Consider the following 17,572-nt stretch of genomic DNA (forward strand, 5'->3'; position numbering starts at 1 on the left):
AAGCTGTCTTGCAAGGACTACCCCAAGAAGAACTATTCACACCAACATGCTTCTCCCTCGACTTCCACTGCCCTGGAAGCATCCGATCCCTGGTTTTGTATGGTGTGCACAGACGTGTGGGACGTAACGGCGCTTTTAAAATGGTCAAACTGACAGATTTGACAAACATTATTGAACTGACAAAAGAAAAGGAAAAGAACTGTAAAAAATGCAGAAGCAGTGCACTGGATTCTAAGCCATTTACAGGAGAATAAAACAAAAACCACCTGACAGACTGGAGTAGGGGGCAGCCACAGTGCCTGAAGCGATCAGAAGTTTAACTACAGATATAAATTGAGACCCTTGTTCAGAAAAAGTAAGTCCTGATTTAACTTGTAAGTGTCTACAATGTGTTTAGATATAGCTACTAAAATATAATTTCAACCCCTGGCTCAAAGATCTTTCAGGGCCCCTCCCTTTGAAAAGACAAGAATGTATTTCTCCTGTTGCTGAAAAAAGCAGTATTTCTGCGTTATTTTTTTGTGTTTGTTTTCACTGATTTGTGGATTCTTGTTGCTAATTGGCAAATAAGCAGAAACCATGTATGGGACATATATTTAACACATCTTACATTTGTGAAACGTTTAATATCTCCCATCTTCAAGTTAATTCATAAAACTGAATTCAAAGGTTACAAATCAGTGCGTATTCTATAATATGTATTATGACCATTCTGGTTGTGTCCGGCATTTTAAACTCAACAATACTTTATACTGTATCATTACACCAGACAGCCAGTACACCCACATAATTGGGTGCACCAAGACAAAAAGACAATCATCATGTAAAAAATCTGCATAAGACCCAATGCATTGAGGATGTATTTTGGTATCGCCTTTAATTGCTGTATAGAGTAGCTATCATGAAAGGCATTTATCAAACATTTCAGCGTTATGACTGGCAGTGTTGAAGACCTGGGTTTTAAGGAAATAGATGACTGGTAATAGAAATATCTAATCTTCTCCAGTTCTCTTTGCCTGAGTTGTGTTTTACATGTCATATATACGTGTCTCCTCTACTGCCCTCTATGTAAGTCAGTGGAAATTTATGATATGGTGACAATATGGCTATAAACCTGTGACTTCAAGATGAGAAATCTCAATTATTATTTTTCCTCTGGGTAAATTTCCTAAAGGTCAAATGTGGTTTTCCATAAATTATTTTGGTAAGTGTGCAATACCCTATATCCAAAAGGTGCAATTGTTTTCTTGCTAGTAGCTTTTGATTCAATGATTAAGGACATTTCCAGAACTCTGAACACTGCATGCTTATAGAAACAAATATGTGCGATTATGGAGAGCTAAATTATCTCACTATTTTGTGTTCTGTGGATCCATTCAATCAAATATCCATTCATATAATCCTGAAAGTTGAATTTCAAGTAAATAGTTTTTATTTTACATCAACATCAATGAAGAAATTATATGAATGAAAAGCCAAAAACCCTGTACATCTTTTCTTTATTGTACACTACAAATGTCAATAAAATCAGTCAAAAACTGTAGTATATGTATAATAAAACTTATAGAAAATTCTGCTTTTTTGCTGCTGTCATGTTAACAGGTGATGATAGAGGCAGCATGAAGCTATCTGCAGAATAGACTATGGTAGAAAGTTTATTCAGGCTAAAAGAAAAAAGTACCCATTGCCATTAGTTGAGAGAAGAAATCCAGACACGTAAAGAGGCAAACTGAAAGAAAAGATAACCCATTTACTGTCTCTAATGGTCTCATTCTACTGAGTAGCCTGAATAACAATGCTACAATAACATTCTTGAATACCCACACAGACTTTTAGGCAAAATTCTTATGGAAGAAACATGGTAAGTCACATACTTTCAAACAGAGGGGTAGAAAGATAACTTAACTGATGTCTGAACAGCCAAAGAAGCAAAACAAGGGAAATGTTAAGACCACACTTATAATACAGTATCATGAGTTAATAACTTTCTGATGAAGAGGTATATCAGTAAAGAAAATGTAATTACTTGGCTCAGACATTTTGATAAATATTATGGCTTATGAACTTTTGATTTCCAAATCTGAATTTGCACAAACAAACAAATAAATTCTCAAGATATGGTTAGAGATATACTATAATTCCAATCATACCAATCATATACTCCTGATTCCATATACTCCTATGATTCCAATTTATACAACTTGTTGCTGTATAGTGCATAAACCCATTAGTTTGTTCAAAGAAAAATGAGGCACAACCAAAAGATAAATTTTTTAAATGTGCAGTTTAGTAACATGTCATGAGTCCATCTGGAGTACAACATTGAGCACAAACATCTGTTTAATCCAAAGTGCCAAGCGCCACATAAGTACAAATTCAGCTACTATATTACCTTTTAAGTTGTGTTAGTGAGTGGCTTGTTTAAGTAAACAAACAATACTACACATCTGTAAAGGTACCAGCTCTTGCCTGAGCACCTGCCATTTCGGTGTTTGAAAGCACTGTGGATATGCTCCTGGAGGAAAGCAATACCAGTCCTAGGAACAACATTGAAAAGAAGAATCTCACATCCTAGTTTGGCAGCTTAAGACATTTCAAATATGGAGGATCTTACAGCAACAGTGATTACTTTGGTATTAGTGCATAGATGCCATTATATATAAACTATGGTCAGCAGTATCAGGTTGGGGGGGGCTTTGTGTATTTCAGTGTGCAAACATTTTCAAAGTAAAAGACCTCTGTTGGTCTGTGTGAAGAAGCCAGAAACAGGAAGATTCAACATGCTAGCCTGACATCAGACCATCACTTTCATTACTCTCTTCCTCTTGTACTCCTTTCAGAAAGAAGAAAGTGCTCTTCATCTGTAAGAGAAGGTGATTATTTAAAGTACTTTCATTATTGGGCCTTCATGAAAATAATGCTGAAGAAAACAACCAAAACGCACCCAGTTAGAGATTCCGTCCCAGTTGCAGCAGTATCACTTAAAGAAGAACCTGGTTGACAGTTAAAAACACAAAAAAACAGGCAAGACAAATCACATGTCTGAAGTAACATAATCACAGCCTGTACATTCATAACATGGGTTCTACAAGTGCGACAAGTTCCTCTAATACTCAATACTCCACACAATCCTCAAAACACTAGGACAGCTACATTACAGTGGAGTGATTGTTTGGGCTATGCTTACCTGAGACTGGTCTAGGACTAGCCAGCGTTCTGTGGTGGTCTGAAGGTCCTGTCCACTCAGAGGCTCCCTCAGACGGACCCGTACCTCCACACGACCCCCTGTGGACTTACGACCGTCCATTACCTATGAAGAGCACATACATGACTTACTGTACGTACCCATCACTTAGATACTGTAAATCAAATCAAAATGTATTTGTATAGCCCTTTTTGCAAGCAATATCACAGAGGGCTTCACATACGCCCATAGAACTGCCCCTCAACCAACCAAAACCCTCAAGGAAAACAAGGAAAATATCACAGAAAAGCTCACTAGAGGAGAGTACTGTAGAACTCACTGACACCGTCAGTAGACATCTGACACTTACAATAAACATATCTCACTAAAATCCAGCCTTTTCAAGCCCACTGCAGCACTGTCTGCCAGCCCACGTCCAGCAGGCAGGCTCTCACCTCTACAATCTCCCTGATTTCACTCTGCGTCTCCAGCTTCTCCAGCTTCACCTGGGCCGTCCCAACAGGCTTGTCGCTGCGCAGGAAGCCCCTGTCACATGACACAGGACGGCAACATCAACCTCCTCACATGACACAGGACAGGGCGACATCAACCTCCTCACATGACACAGGACAGGGCGACATCAACCTCCTCACATGACACAGGACAGGGCGACATCAACCTCCTCACATGACACAGGACAGGGCGACATCAACCTCCTCACATGACACAGGACAGGGCGACATCAACCTCCTCACATGACACAGGACGGGGCGACATCAACCTCCATGACCGAGAGGCCTGTTTCCCTAGTGCAAGGTGCCACCGCAGGTCTCTAGTTGGGGCGATAAGGCGCTGGACTCACCCTTTGTGCAGCACCTCCAGTTTGAGCCCTTTGGACTGCAGAACTCTCCGGAAGCCTCTGTGGTTGCGGTTGATGTTTAACGTGAAGCTCTGGTTGTACTCTGTGTCAGATAGACAAACCCTCATTACAGGGGTGGTTTATGCACACACACTATGTGAGGCTCAAGACTTATCTCATCGCGTCTGGTCCTTTTACATACCTGGTGAGTTAGTGTTCTTGATGACAGCCGTTTTGTGTTTCTGGGGTTGCTCCTGGGAGGGCCACAAGACAACACAGACATGAGTTCACGTGTAGGTGAATAACAGCCCACTGGAACCTGTAATTGTTTTCTACATTGTCTTCAACAGCTTCAGTCTACTCACCGTGCTAGGGTATGGAAAGTCAAACTTGATAAAGGCATCCAGGTCATTTGTTTGTATACCTGAGGAGAATGAGCAGAGAGGTTAGTGTGGATCCGTGTGTTAGACGCCTAGTCCTTGGTGTCGAATGTGTGCAGGCGTGAGTGTTACCTGCGGGAGCAGGTAGATTCATCGCCCCGACGATGACCACCACCATCTCAGTGCTGCTCAGATCTGGGAAAATCCTGGAGGAGACAAAGAGGTTGTATGACCAGGTCCATCAACAGAGGTGGGGGGATGTATGACCAGGTCCATCAACAGAGGTGGGGGGATGTATGACCAGGTCCATCAACAGAGGTGGGGGGATGCATGACCAGGTCCATCAACAGAGGTGGGGGGATTAGAACAACGAAGGTTCTTTGTGCTTATGTGCTGGTGATTGTTTGAGTGTTTCTGTGTGGGTTCCTAGTTCCATTTGAATGTCAGTGAGCTGTGAAGATGCCTACCGGACAGTGTGGTATGTCCTCTCTTCAAAATGATGTTTGGGAGGATCCAGGCTTTTGGACTGAGACAACTTCAGAATCTCCAGATTCTTTTTACAGCTGTCAGCCATCTTCTCGAATCTAAAACAAAACACACGTTGCACATCGCTAAAACGCCCCAACACACCCTTACTGAACAGTGTACGCATGGGTTAGTTCTTGCAGTCCATGGATATTCACGAATGTGCATAGGAAGCTTACTTGGTAGTCTCCGTGATGTTACCCAGGTGGGTGAACTGCTTGGAGTAAGTCATGCATTTCTAAACAGGGGGAAACAGGGAGACAGCAGTAAGTCATCTGATGGTAAATGTGTGACGTTAGTGCTCTGGTTGGAATCATAAATAAGTTGGTGGCTTTAGTCAAGTCTCATGAGGAACAGTGAGGTACATGGTTAGAAGAGGCATCAGTTCAATAGGATAGAGATCATCCCTGGCACCTCATACTGCTCCTTCAAGATCTTAGCCAGTTGAGTGTAGACCTCCTCGGCCTTCTCCGAGATTTGGACGTCACTGTGGTGCACCAGGATGAAGTCCTCGTCTTCGTCACCAGGGGGCGATGGCACCTACAACACACCAGGGGGAGGGGGGGCTAAATGCACATATACATCAACATAAATGGATCTGACATGACTGGATTGCCTACATGGAGAGTCCAGGCACGCTCATGTGGTCATGGAGGCTGACCTTGCTGATGTCCACAGTCTTGCCACTGCGAGTTGCCTCGATCATGGGCTCAAAGCCCTTGGCAGTGCGCAGTAGCTGCCTGGCCTGATCCATGTCGTTCTTCTGTTTGGCCTGCAGGGCCGCCTTCATGTACTGCTTCCTGCGGCCCTCCAGGAAGTCCAGCTGCTGAACCGCTACAGGGAGAAGGGTGGGGGGGGGGGGGGGTCGTCCATCAAAAAGATAGACAACCCCCCCCTCTGTGATTTGCAGTTTGTGGAGATGAGTGCTGTCAAGGTCATCTTTTGTACTGACCAGTGGGAGAGAGGCCATCCAGCTTGGATGTTCTCTCTGGGGAGGGGGGTGGGGTCCTCCTGGGGCCTTGTGCAGTGGGGGGCACGGCCAACATAGGCTTCTTTGGCTTGTCTGGAACAGCAGTCTGTACAGATGGAGTGTGGACACACGTTTGTAACTTTGGTTTCCATCGTTTATAACTCACCAGTCGATCAGTGGCTAACCACTGGGTGGTGGTCTCGTGGAAGCAGCCTACCTCCTCTGGTTCTTTCTCCGCCCCATCATCTCCCTCTTCCTCCCCCATTTCAGCGGCTTCTGTGGATGCCAGCTTATTGGCAGCCTCTAGCACAGCAGCAAATCCCTGCTCAGGTTCTGCCCCCTTCTGGCCAGGGATGGGAGGAAAGCCTGTCGGGTGGAGATCACAGCATTCTCCTTGTCAGAATTCTGACATCACACTCCTCCACCTTTGCTTCCCCAAAACACCGGCTGCGACAGTGTCAATACAGGAAGTGAATCACATCGGGTCTGACCTGGGGGGACTGGAAGCTCCTCAAAGTTCACGGCTTTTCCTGCTTTGTGGGCTCTTATGGCACTCTGGTATTGCTGTAGGGTAGTAGGCAGGTAGAGATCATAACGAGCTCAACACTTCCCAGTAGTAAGAGAGTATTATCATAAGCAGATTGAGTAAGGTTTCACCTTGGCGATGCGGTCGTGCATGCGGGCCTTCCGCTCGTCCCCGCTGGCCCTGGCCTGGGCGCAGGCTTCCTGGTACCTGGCCATCCTCTGCTCCAGAGCCTCCAGGACATCCCTGGGCTGGGTGGGGCTGGAGACGGCTGGATAGGAGATGATAGAAGGATATTAGAGATACAGATTACCTATGAATGGTCCTAAGTTTAGGCAGAGAGAACTAACATTTCGGAGGGGCAGCTGGAGAGACACTATAATGTTGTTGAGACCTGTTGGTGTTGAAGCAGGCGGGGTGGAATTAGCGGTTGGCCCAGGGGAGGGTTGCTTCACTGGGACAGGTGCTGTGGGGCTCCTCCCGTCTGCCGGGGAGGGAGGCAGGCCGCTCAGGTCGACACCGTGGCCCTTCTCCAGGGCTTCGATCACCGCATCAAACCTCTGAAAGAGGAAGGAAAACAATCTGATCATAATGCCTGTCATTGTTTTCCTCCTGCATGCTTTGCATGCTTCCGATCGCTCAGGCAGCTGAGAAACAGACGGGGCTCTAGAGAGCCGAGAGGGACATCAGGTTAAGGAGACGATCAGCCCCCTCAAGGGACATTCCACTGCCGACCATGAACTACTTCCAGACAGCAAGAATGTCTCCTTCAGTTTTAGGCTATAACCCAGTTTTCATGTATCCTAGATTTATAGCGACCCTTTACTTAACTGAAGAACTACAAAAGAGAAATGTGATCTGATAAGCTACAATGGTTCTCCTTGTTATTCATTCAGTGTTGGATGAGAAAGTCAATTCTAAACAACATCCATGGATTTACAACCATAATTAACCGCAGAAGCAATGACTTAAATCATCACCGAAAAGGAAAATCATTATTCCTCATCTTTAATATGGTGTAAAGGTAGTTGTATAATTTACCTTGCCGGTCCTTATGTACAGCTTGGCTTGCTCCATGTCCCCTTGCTGCTTTGCTCTTAAAGCAGCCATCCTATACTCTCTCTGACGTTCCAAAAGCATTTCCTTGGTTGTGTCTCCAACTATATGTGCACACATAACCAGGAAACACACAAACAACCACAGTGAATGCCTGCATTCATGACAAAACCAGACTGAGTGCACACTTTATGACCCGAGAGACAGCAGTCAAATCTGTCACCACTCTATGTATGATTGCTTTAACAGATAGATAATAAGCACTAACTAACCAATACATTTAAAAATGAAAGGCATGATTAACATCGGTTTATGAATAGTATAATGGAAGTATTGCCCAGACTTGATGATTTTGTACATTAAAACAGACAGTTTGACTGACCGGGGGAGTGGGCCTGACCAGTGTTCTCCTTTGAGGTGGGCTGGCTGCCCACAGTAAGCAGGGTGGTGTTGGACAACAGCTTCTCCTCACTGCTGGGTTCAACCTCGGGTGAAACAGATGGCGTCTCAACACCAGCCTCTGGCGCCACCTGTTGCTCTGGAGGTGTGGACTCGGGGTCTGCTGTGACCAGAGCTGAGGGCCGTGGAGGGACAGGGGGTCTTGAGGGTGCACCTGGGGCACTGCAGGCTACAGGTGGAGGGATTTCTGCCTCGTCAACCTTTCCCCCTTTTTTAACTGAGGCCAGCATGGACTCCAGGCTCTGCACAGACATGTTCACGGTCAGGAGGAGGAAGACGGATGTAACTCAGGAAAAGAAAGAAATGCTGCTCACCTTCAAGCCCCTGTCGTATCTCCTAGCTTTAGACGACTCCCCTGAGGCCTTGGCGTTGCTTATGGCAGTCTTATACATGGCCACTCTTTCCTCCAGGGTGTGTTGGAGACTTCCCGGGGTTGAAGGGACCCCTGATGTTTGCACCTGCAGCACACGCACAGTCGAATGCTTTAAGGAGCTTACGCACAACATCTCTCAAAGCAAAACCATACATCAAAGACACTTGGTGACTCAGTATTTCCATATTCTGTCGCATGGCATCCTATGAACAATGATATACATTCACTCACTGAAGCATCGCGGTTGCTACTGCAAAACTGAGCCGGAGATGTACCTGCAGTGGTGATTCTGGTGTTTCAGCAGAGGCAGTAGAGGTTGGGGTAACAGCATCTTCAACTTCCTCCGCACCCACAACATCCTGTAGCTCAGCCTGGTAAGAAAAGCACAAGAAAAAAAACTGGTACATGTACCTGCCCCAAACAGCATTCAGAAGAAAAACATCAGAGGATCATTATACGCTTCCGAAATTACCAGTAAATCTTCATCATCCTCCAGATCTTCATCATCCTCATCGTCATAGTCTTTCATACACTCATCTGCCATTCTCGCTATGTCCTCCATTGGTAGGGGAGCTAATACATTGGTCACAAAATACACAAAATGTTAGCAACATCTAATTTGATACTACCAGGATTTATAGGCCCAAATAGGTCCTAGCTCTGTTTTGTACTTACTCTTAGCCTTCTGTTTTGACTTGTCACCACCAGTGGTTCTTGTCCCTGTGATGGCAGCTAATTCAGCCTCCAGGTCATGGTCATCCATGTTTTGATCCATACCAATCATGTCCTCTGGGTTGAAGTCTAAAAATAAACCCATCTGTAACAAGGTAAAAATAAGAATGATTGACGTGGAATTGTAAATATATGTTCCTGTAATAGAGACAACTACTCTAGACTAGTTGTCACGTGAATGTGTGTGCCATGAATGATGACAAATTAGTTCACCTGTTTTGCTGCAGCAGCACCTGACCCCTTAGGCACCGGTGGCCGTTTCTTTTTACCAAACATATTCAGCTACTTGTTTAACCCTCAAGCCAAGACAGGACGAATTTCCACTCGTCCCTAAATACTCCTGAGAAAAAAACAATCTGAGAACACAGGGGTACAAAGTTGTCGCAGTTGTAAATCATGTGACATGCTCATCAGGTGCCCGGGCTACACACCACCGCCCCGAACTTACCAGCTACAGTAGCTTGATAACGAAAGCTTTAGCTACCGACCGTGTAACTTATACTAAGATGCACTACATTATAATTACCTAGCAACCTTGCTATGAAGTCGGTCCTGAACTGTTTCTTAACTGTTTCGACTGTGCCATTGCTATTCCATTAATGCTAGTGTCCTGGTGATTGATAGTCTGACGTTGTTGACAGATTGAGACAGTCTAGCTAGCTAGCATGGCTACTGTAGCTAGCTAGTTCGGTATTTGTCAAAACATTGGCATAACATAAGTATCCAGATAGCCAACTACGTTATCCATCTTAAAGGTAATTCTATATAAAACTATGAATCTAGTATCAACCTAGAGAGCTACTTACCCAGTCATTCACCTTATTTTGCTGAAACTATCCAGTTATTCCGCTACTCAGGAGAGAGATGGTACAACCGGCAGGTATGGCATGGGTCTGGCGTCAGCACTGTTTGGATAGTCCTGCGTTCCTGCTGACTGTCACTAGATGGCAATATGCATGCGAATGCGAGCAGGAGTTTTTTTTCCACTTTTACACACAGTAAAAGTGGAATATTCCACTTTTACTGTGTGTCTGATAGACATTAGAATATAGAATAAGGGCTAAAAAGGGTCACTAAAGGTGTGTTGTAATGATTGCTGCCTGGGTGTTGAAGGCTGTTGCAAGGACTGCTGCACTTGTTGTCCAACACCTTCCTTACTGTGGACAGCCAGCCCACTTCAGAGGAGAACACTGGTCAGCCCTATTACTCACCCTGTCTGTTATGAAATCATCCAGGGTGGGCAATATTTAACTATTCACAAACATATACTAATTAAACCTGTCTTTTTTTAAATTCATAGCTTAGTTAGTGCTTATTAACTGTTAAAGGATAGCCTAGCTGAAGTTGGCCATTATGTTCAGCCCATAACGACTCTCCGAATACCCACATGAACTACTAGGCTTACATTAATTAACTCACTTAACACAGTAGGCTAGGCCTACTCAACTCTAGGCTATAGGCTTCAAATGCGCTATAACCGACGTAATTGGACAAAAACACGACAGGACAAAGCTTTAGCCAACATACGTTTTTTTTATGGCATATTTGTTGAATCTGAAATCTTGAAAACATACAATGAAAGCTTTTTTAACGTTTTCAGAAGGGTCAGATTTACAACATTGGCCTATGTAAAAACAATAAACCGCTAATAGTGCATAAGTGCTCATTTCTAATTGTTAAAAGAATTTCACCTGAGTTTCTGACCCAAGCTGTAAATTAAATGTCTGTATAAAAACTTAAAACCGAGAACTTAGAGTAACAGACTTGAATGGAAGGTAAAACATATCAGATTCAGTTAAGTGTTGCACACTAGAGGTCTCTGTTGTTGCTGCTGAGCAGCTTGGGGTAGGAGGTTCCAATAGAGCGACCATGTCGATACACTACAATCTCTAGAACGTACTCGTCCACCTTTACCACTGCAGTGGTCATTTTCTCAGTGGACTTGAGGAAAATGATGGTGAAGAGAGCCACCTCAAACTCGGGACTGACCCCGATGAAGGAGCCACCTATGGGCTTCACAAGCCCCTTCCAGCTGAACTGCAGGTTGAGGACGTGGTCATCTTCATCAGGCTGCAGGACAAGTCAAAGAGTTTTTTACCTGTGTACTGTAACGTGGCATGCAAAGCTAGAGAAGTAATTTTAGCTAAACACACAACTGATAAGAGGTCTTCTTACACTGTCTTTGTTGGCCCTGGCCTTGTAGCCTTTATAGTCCACATGGCCATGCTTCTCCTGCAGGTAGAACTGGATCCAGTTGTGTAAACCCATAATCTCCTTGCCGTGTTTGGTCTCACCAACAAACACATGCTCAAACCCACAGGAATCTTCACTGAAAATATTCACATATTGGTAAACAGGTTCGAGGATACTAATTGGAGGACATAGACAACGAACAATAGTGAAAAGAATCTATTCAGACTCACCCTCCACTCCTGTCCCTATGGTACAGATGGAACCATATGTCATAGAGCTGCCTCTTGAACTGCTTCTGGTCTGAGGGAGACTGTCCCTTACTGACCAGGTACTTGTGAGCACACTGAAATGCCAAATTGAAAGACTATAATCATGGGAATACACAACTGCACTAGAACTGCTTCCCTTCTGCCAAATACCAGAATATTTACATTTCAGACATATTTAAAAATGCCATGCCAACTTGCAGATAAATACACTTTAAGGAGAATGTCATTGTAAATGTAGCTAATGTTGTTAAATAGAGAAAGTTGGATGATATACCTTCATGACCTCCGTCTCCAGTATGGCATCTAGAAAGACATGGTTCTCTTTCAGCTCCTCAGAGGTAACCGTCTCTGACACACCTGTGGACATCTCATAGTTGTCCAGCAGGTTGACGAAATCTGTAAAAGTGAAAAAGGTACGCTACATTTAAATATACAGAACAAAATGGATCACAAAAACCATCAGACCCTTGCCTTCTACTTACGGGCATACGTCTCGATACTTTTGAGCTTGTCTAGGTTGACATGGTTGAAAAGAGGAGCCCTTGCTCTGTCAACAGCATAGTTACTGCCTTGGGCCACATAACCTGCCTTGCCCTGAATAAACATAAGATACAAATAAACACTTTGTAACCAGAATGTAGTTTAAATGTAAAATTGAATTTCTAATCTATGCTGGACCAGGCAGCTTGTATTCATCTTAATTTGAACTGTAATATTAAAACCCTGACCTGCAGATTTATTTTGTAGTCAGTCCCAGGCTTTAGGCGGTTGGAGTCCAAATTCCACAGCTGGTTGAATATCTGAGAAAGCTCCTGGTTCACACCTTGACTGTAGAGATCCACAGTTGTCAGATGAACAGCTGTCAGTTAGTGTTAGTAGTACTAATAATTACAATCTTTTACATTGTAATTATTTTAGATAGATTAATTATTAGGATCATTGCAACAACAAAACAAAAATAATTTATAGCAATTCTAATAAATATAAAATAATCATTTGTTCTGGTTCAAAACAAATGCAGGGAGGCTTCTTGCTTTAGCCTGCAGAATTTATTGAAACTTGATGGTTTCTGCTATATGAAGCAGGATTTTCAAACTAGTAGGAAGTGGGCCTCAGCAGGGAGTGGCCTAAAAGCCACACCTGTATCTAGTTACTATTGTTTGTTAAATTACAAAAGGTTCATCCACGATCCTAACGATGGATCTAGAAATCTTTACCTGGGGTGGCAGGAAGTAACCTAGATGTAGGGTAGCATGGACTACAATTTATATAAATATGTTATCATAGGCAGACTGGGGTGGCAAGTCTTTTTAGCTGGGTTGGCAGCTGCCACCTCTTGCCACCCATTGGATCCAGCAGTCAGACTCCTACAAAACCTCTTCTTCCACTTCATGACTCTGGTGGATCATTTAATTAACCCCCCAAAAGACAAATGTACCGTTTTTATTCTTTATCAGTAATACTGTGAGACCCTGGAGCTCACACTTAAGATGGCTAAGATTATTGTGTAAGTGGATAACAAAAGCAGAAGTCCATATGAAAGGAAATGTATCAAAATAGATCAGGATCTATGGTTCCAATAAACAGACAGCTTTACGCTGAAATGTGCAAGACTTTACTGGAGTTGTTCCGTTGTCTAATCTCTAATGGAACGCACTGATAGCTTCCAGACTTGCGTTCCTATCCCAAGAGCAACTTAAAAAACTGCGCAACAGCTGCATTTAAAACCTAATTGCCTACAGGCAAACCTACACATATTTTGCGGAGAATGCGTTAAAAGTAGTGATCTAAAACTGAATGATTAACCCTACAGAACAGAAGAAATAGACGGACAAATTTAAGGACATTAGTATGTTGATTAAAGCCTATAGCAGTCAACAGCAAACATTTTCGTAGGCTACGCTTGTGATTTTGATACGACCTTGTTGACACGCCTTATTTGTTAATTCTTTGTTCGGTATCAACTTTGTCAACAAGTAAAATTCGAAAATATTAACAATGATTGACTTTGCACATTTGTTTGAAATTCTTCGAAAGTAGCCTAGTCATACATGAGCCCTAGATGGATATTGTTTCTAAACATTCTTACCTTCGTGCCATTCAAACTCCTTGAAAGACAGTTTTATCCTCACACCCCGTTAATGAAAACAAATGTGCGTATATACAGTTATCATCTTACGTGCCAGTCAAAAGGCAGCATAGAATTTGTCCAATTATATTGTCTTATAAAAGCTGACGCTCTGAGGAAAGGCGGTTCCTTCTTACACAGAATTTTCCAATGCGTGGACTTCACAGAAAAAGGGATGGATACCTGCTGCGTCTTGCCCAACACACAAACAGTCTTTTATACCAGCATAAAGCACTATTGTTGTGGTCTATTCCACTTTTGCAACCGCATGAACAACTTCTTCTTTTTTTTTTACTCAAAAAACGTTACTTTTGTAAGAATCAATAATTAGTTCACAATCAATTACTTAACATTATCACTAAAGCAAAATATTATACTTTAATTATTATTAAGTCAACCATTTCAAAGTGAAAACCAAAATAAAAACTCGAATTCAAGTTATTCATTCATTTAGTTAGAGGCATTTGCTGTTGGCTTTTATTCTGATATTCTGCAAAAGTCACCGGAAGTCAACTACACGCTTTTCATCCACGCTGAGAACGTGCTTTCTGTCGGACTTGAGACGTTGCTTCGTCTTATATTATTAAACGAAGTAGGGTGTTAAAAAATAAATAATAATAAGCAGATTGTTGAAGACATTTAGTTGGATAGGCATAATACACAAGGGGAACTAACAAGCGACCGTTCCATTGTGTGGGCACCATGGCACCTGTAGTGGAACTAATAGCTGGAAGTTATGAGCAGATAGCTTTTGGTTTTCGTGTTTGCGTTGGAGAGCAGGTATGGAGCAAGTTTTACGCATACCATTATATTAGCTAGTCGGAATAGGGATGTTTAATAGTTCATAATAGCCATAATTATGTTCAGTCGTATTTGTCGTATGCACTAGAAATATAGCCTTAAAAGGGACTGATATGCTCTCCATTTCCAGGAGTGGACTGCCACGGCAGACTTCACACACCACAATCACACGGCATCATTGTGTGCTGTTGCAACCAGTGAGAGATTCATCGCCACTGGAAGCAAAGATGAAACTATCCAGCTGTACGACATGAAAAAGAGAATTGAACATGGTGCTCTGTTGCATCATGATGGTACGTTTTGGAGCTGCTAATCACAGTTTTTAATGCCTCTACAGTCTCATAAATATCATTGTTAGAGAAGCACTTATGAGCACTTACGGTTTCCCTTGAACCTTGCAGGTACTGTCTCATGTCTAGAGTTCTATGGCACGTCTCACTTGCTGAGTGGTGGTGAAGATGGTCTCTTGTGCGTGTGGAGCACTAAGAAGTGGGAGTGTCTGAAATCTATCAAAGCTCACAAGTAAGGTGGAAAGGGACATCAACAGCTTACTAAAGACTGCAAAAAGACATGGCAATAGTCTTTTTGCCATAATAATGAGGACTCTCCACATTACTTCTGAAAGACATGTCGGACAAACGAATGTAATGTAGCCTTCTTTTACATTTACATTTAGCAGACGCTCTTATCCAGAGCGACTTACAGTAAGTACAGGGACATTCCCCCGAGGCAAGTAGGGTGAAGTGCCTTGCCCAAGGACACAATGTAATTTTTCACGGCCAGGAATCGAACCAGCAACCTTCTGATTACTAGCCCAATTCCCTAACTGCTCAGCCACCTGACTCCACTTTTGTTTTGCTTTTTATCTTAGGGGTCATGTAACATCACTGTCCGTCCATCCCTCAGGGAAACTTGCACTTTCAGTCGGGACGGACAAGACACTGAGGTAAACTTGCTATGTTGTTCTCGGGAAACCTTTTTATTCTGTTACATTTACATTTATTCATTTAGCAGACGCTTTTATCTAAAGCGACTTCCAAGAGAGAGCTTTACAAAGTGCATAGGTCACTGATCATAACAACAAGATAGCCACAAAAACATTGCGAGTAGCCAAAACATGAAGCACACATTGTGAACAACCAAAGTAAGTGCCAAAGGGAAGAACCATAAGAGCATGTAGTTAAACAAGTTACAATTAAACAACATGAACCGCTATAAGTACAAGTGTACCTGTGGAAAAAACAAGCAACAATAATAAAAACAATATATCACAGCGAGTACAAAAATTTAAAATCAGTTACCACTAACCACAAGAGCAACAAGTCTCTAAGCAAGAGTCATTGTGATCCTTGAGGATCACACCTTCCGTTACCCTCCTACTTCGCCATGAATTAACATTGACTGTCATACCTTTTTTATAGAACATGGAATCTTATTGATGGGCGATCAGCTTTCATCAAAAATATAAAACAGAGTAAGTTTTCCAATTTTGTCAACATAATGAAGGTATAAATACTGAGTGCAGAAAAAAGATGACGATGATGTGTGTAAGTTAACTTTGTTCATTGTCCTCAGATGCCCACATTGTTAAATGGTCTCCTGATGGGGATAAATATGCGGTGGTGGTGAATGACAAAGTAGATATCTACAACCTGGAGACAGCCACACTTACTTGTACCATGACAAATCCCAAGAGGATCTCATCCATCAAGTTTCTGTCAGTGAGTTCACTTCTCAAATCATACATTTACATTTAGTCATTTAGCAGACGCTCTTATCCAGAGCGACTTACAGTAAGTACAGGGACATTCTCCCCGAGTCAAGTAGGGTGAAGTGCCTTGCCCAAGGACACAACGTCATTTTGGCACAGCCAGGAATCGAACCAATAACCTTCTGATTAATAGCCCGACTCCCTAACCGCTCAGCCATCTGACCCCCTAAATCAAAGCACATTCTGTGGTTATTTAATCACAACTTGCTAGTTGGTGTAGCTATGGGTTTTTAAGATACTCTAAGGTCCTGTTGTCAAAGTGACAATTAGCGGTAAGTAATATCAGTTATTATCTAAATGATCAACCAAAATGGTCAGAATAGAAACAACTTGGATGTTCATTTTTGCAAGTGTTGCATTTTTGCACCACAACAACACATCACTGCATTGTTATCAACAAAAAGTATCTGATTTGCTTTGTGTTCATCCTTTTAAGTCTGTGAATGTCTGTCTGCTTTTTTAGAACACCATTGTGGCCATAGCAGGAGATGATGAGACAGTCAGGTTATGTGATGTGGAAACACAACAGTGGGTGTGTGAGTTCAAGGCTCACGAAACCAGGTATGATTTCCTGATTTCAGCTCATTAGAACTCTAGAGTAGAAAATCTTACCAGGTTCCTTATATTTAAACATTGATGAACAACACGCGTGGAGTCTAGATGAAGAAAGGCTTACTCTCTTTTCTCAGGGTGAAAGCAGTTGATAGTTTCACAATGGAGGACTACATAGTTCTGGTCACGGCATCCAATGATGGGTTCATCAAAATGTGGAAACTTCAACTAAAAGAGGCATGTATCTTCCCTGATAACATTTCATACTGTTGTGTCCTTTGCTCGTCAAAGACCACTGCTGAACAGAATTGTTCATGACGTTAGTCCTTACACAATTGATACTTACACTATTTTGTCTCTCAGGAGATAGAGACTCCAGTTTTTCTTGGGAAGGTGAACACGACAGCTAGACTGACTTGTCTTGCTGTCTGGAAACCCTCCTGCGTACAGGACGTAAAAGAGTCGGGTGAAGAGGCAACAACATCTCATGGTAATACTATACCCAATTCATTTTTCATGCTCAGATGTGGTTTTATATAATTTACTGTACATACATAGAATTTATTTATTATTAAAAAGGTAATCATACACATTCTTCACCGTTCCTTACCCTATTCTTTTTGTCACCTTTAGGGGCTGCCAATGATGCTTTAGAGCTTTTAAAGACAAAGAAAGTGAGGATCCAAACAGAAGTAGTAGTCATAGAGGAGAGTAAACCCAAAAAGAAGAAATTTGATGGGGGGAAAAAGAAACGTAAACTGGATACCGAATAAAAAATATATATTTCCAAGTCAGGT

At 42.6% G+C, this 17,572-nt stretch overlaps 3 protein-coding genes across 5 annotated transcripts; 1 reads left to right on the plus strand and 2 right to left on the minus strand.

Annotated features, from left to right (window-relative positions):
* Positions 1-1,482: 1,482 nt before the first annotated feature.
* On the minus strand, positions 1,483-10,009 carry cc2d1b (coiled-coil and C2 domain containing 1B). 3 transcript variants are annotated; one of them, XM_062482186.1, is made up of 25 exons: positions 9,868-10,009; positions 9,275-9,401; positions 9,005-9,146; positions 8,802-8,902; positions 8,605-8,700; positions 8,271-8,414; positions 7,880-8,198; positions 7,483-7,601; positions 6,836-7,001; positions 6,576-6,712; positions 6,410-6,482; positions 6,136-6,284; positions 5,901-6,024; positions 5,610-5,782; positions 5,363-5,488; positions 5,128-5,186; positions 4,891-5,007; positions 4,556-4,629; positions 4,409-4,467; positions 4,246-4,297; positions 4,047-4,146; positions 3,640-3,730; positions 3,188-3,310; positions 2,945-2,993; positions 1,483-2,861 (listed from the first exon to the last, which is right to left on the minus strand). In XM_062482186.1, the coding sequence occupies exons 2-24, from the start codon at positions 9,335-9,337 to the stop codon at positions 2,982-2,984; spliced, it is 2,619 nt and encodes an 872-aa protein (XP_062338170.1). In that variant the 5' UTR covers positions 9,338-9,401; positions 9,868-10,009; the 3' UTR covers positions 1,483-2,861; positions 2,945-2,981. The 3 variants fall into 3 exon arrangements, with proteins under 3 accessions (XP_062338170.1, XP_062338172.1, XP_062338173.1); XM_062482188.1 differs by having other exon boundaries at positions 1,483-2,865; positions 2,943-2,993; XM_062482189.1 differs by having other exon boundaries at positions 9,880-9,969.
* Positions 10,010-10,574: 565 nt separating this feature from the next.
* LOC134036318 (uridylate-specific endoribonuclease C-like) lies at positions 10,575-13,832 on the minus strand. Its single transcript, XM_062481211.1, has 7 exons — positions 13,613-13,832; positions 12,252-12,351; positions 12,006-12,117; positions 11,798-11,919; positions 11,485-11,597; positions 11,237-11,390; positions 10,575-11,131 (listed from the first exon to the last, which is right to left on the minus strand). The coding sequence occupies exons 1-7, from the start codon at positions 13,621-13,623 to the stop codon at positions 10,871-10,873; spliced, it is 873 nt and encodes a 290-aa protein (XP_062337195.1). The 5' UTR covers positions 13,624-13,832; the 3' UTR covers positions 10,575-10,870.
* Positions 13,833-14,142: 310 nt separating this feature from the next.
* On the plus strand, positions 14,143-17,565 carry pak1ip1 (PAK1 interacting protein 1). The gene is made up of 10 exons (XM_062481209.1): positions 14,143-14,431; positions 14,583-14,745; positions 14,854-14,974; positions 15,324-15,398; positions 15,874-15,926; positions 16,028-16,173; positions 16,687-16,784; positions 16,913-17,012; positions 17,139-17,265; positions 17,409-17,565. Exons 1-10 carry the CDS (start codon positions 14,354-14,356, stop codon positions 17,546-17,548), a joined length of 1,101 nt encoding a protein of 366 aa, XP_062337193.1. The 5' UTR covers positions 14,143-14,353; the 3' UTR covers positions 17,549-17,565.
* The last annotated feature ends 7 nt before the right edge of the window (positions 17,566-17,572 follow it).

Source organism: Osmerus eperlanus, chromosome 16 (genome assembly GCF_963692335.1).
Source record: "Osmerus eperlanus chromosome 16, fOsmEpe2.1, whole genome shotgun sequence".
Lineage (NCBI taxonomy): Eukaryota > Metazoa > Chordata > Actinopteri > Osmeriformes > Osmeridae > Osmerus > Osmerus eperlanus.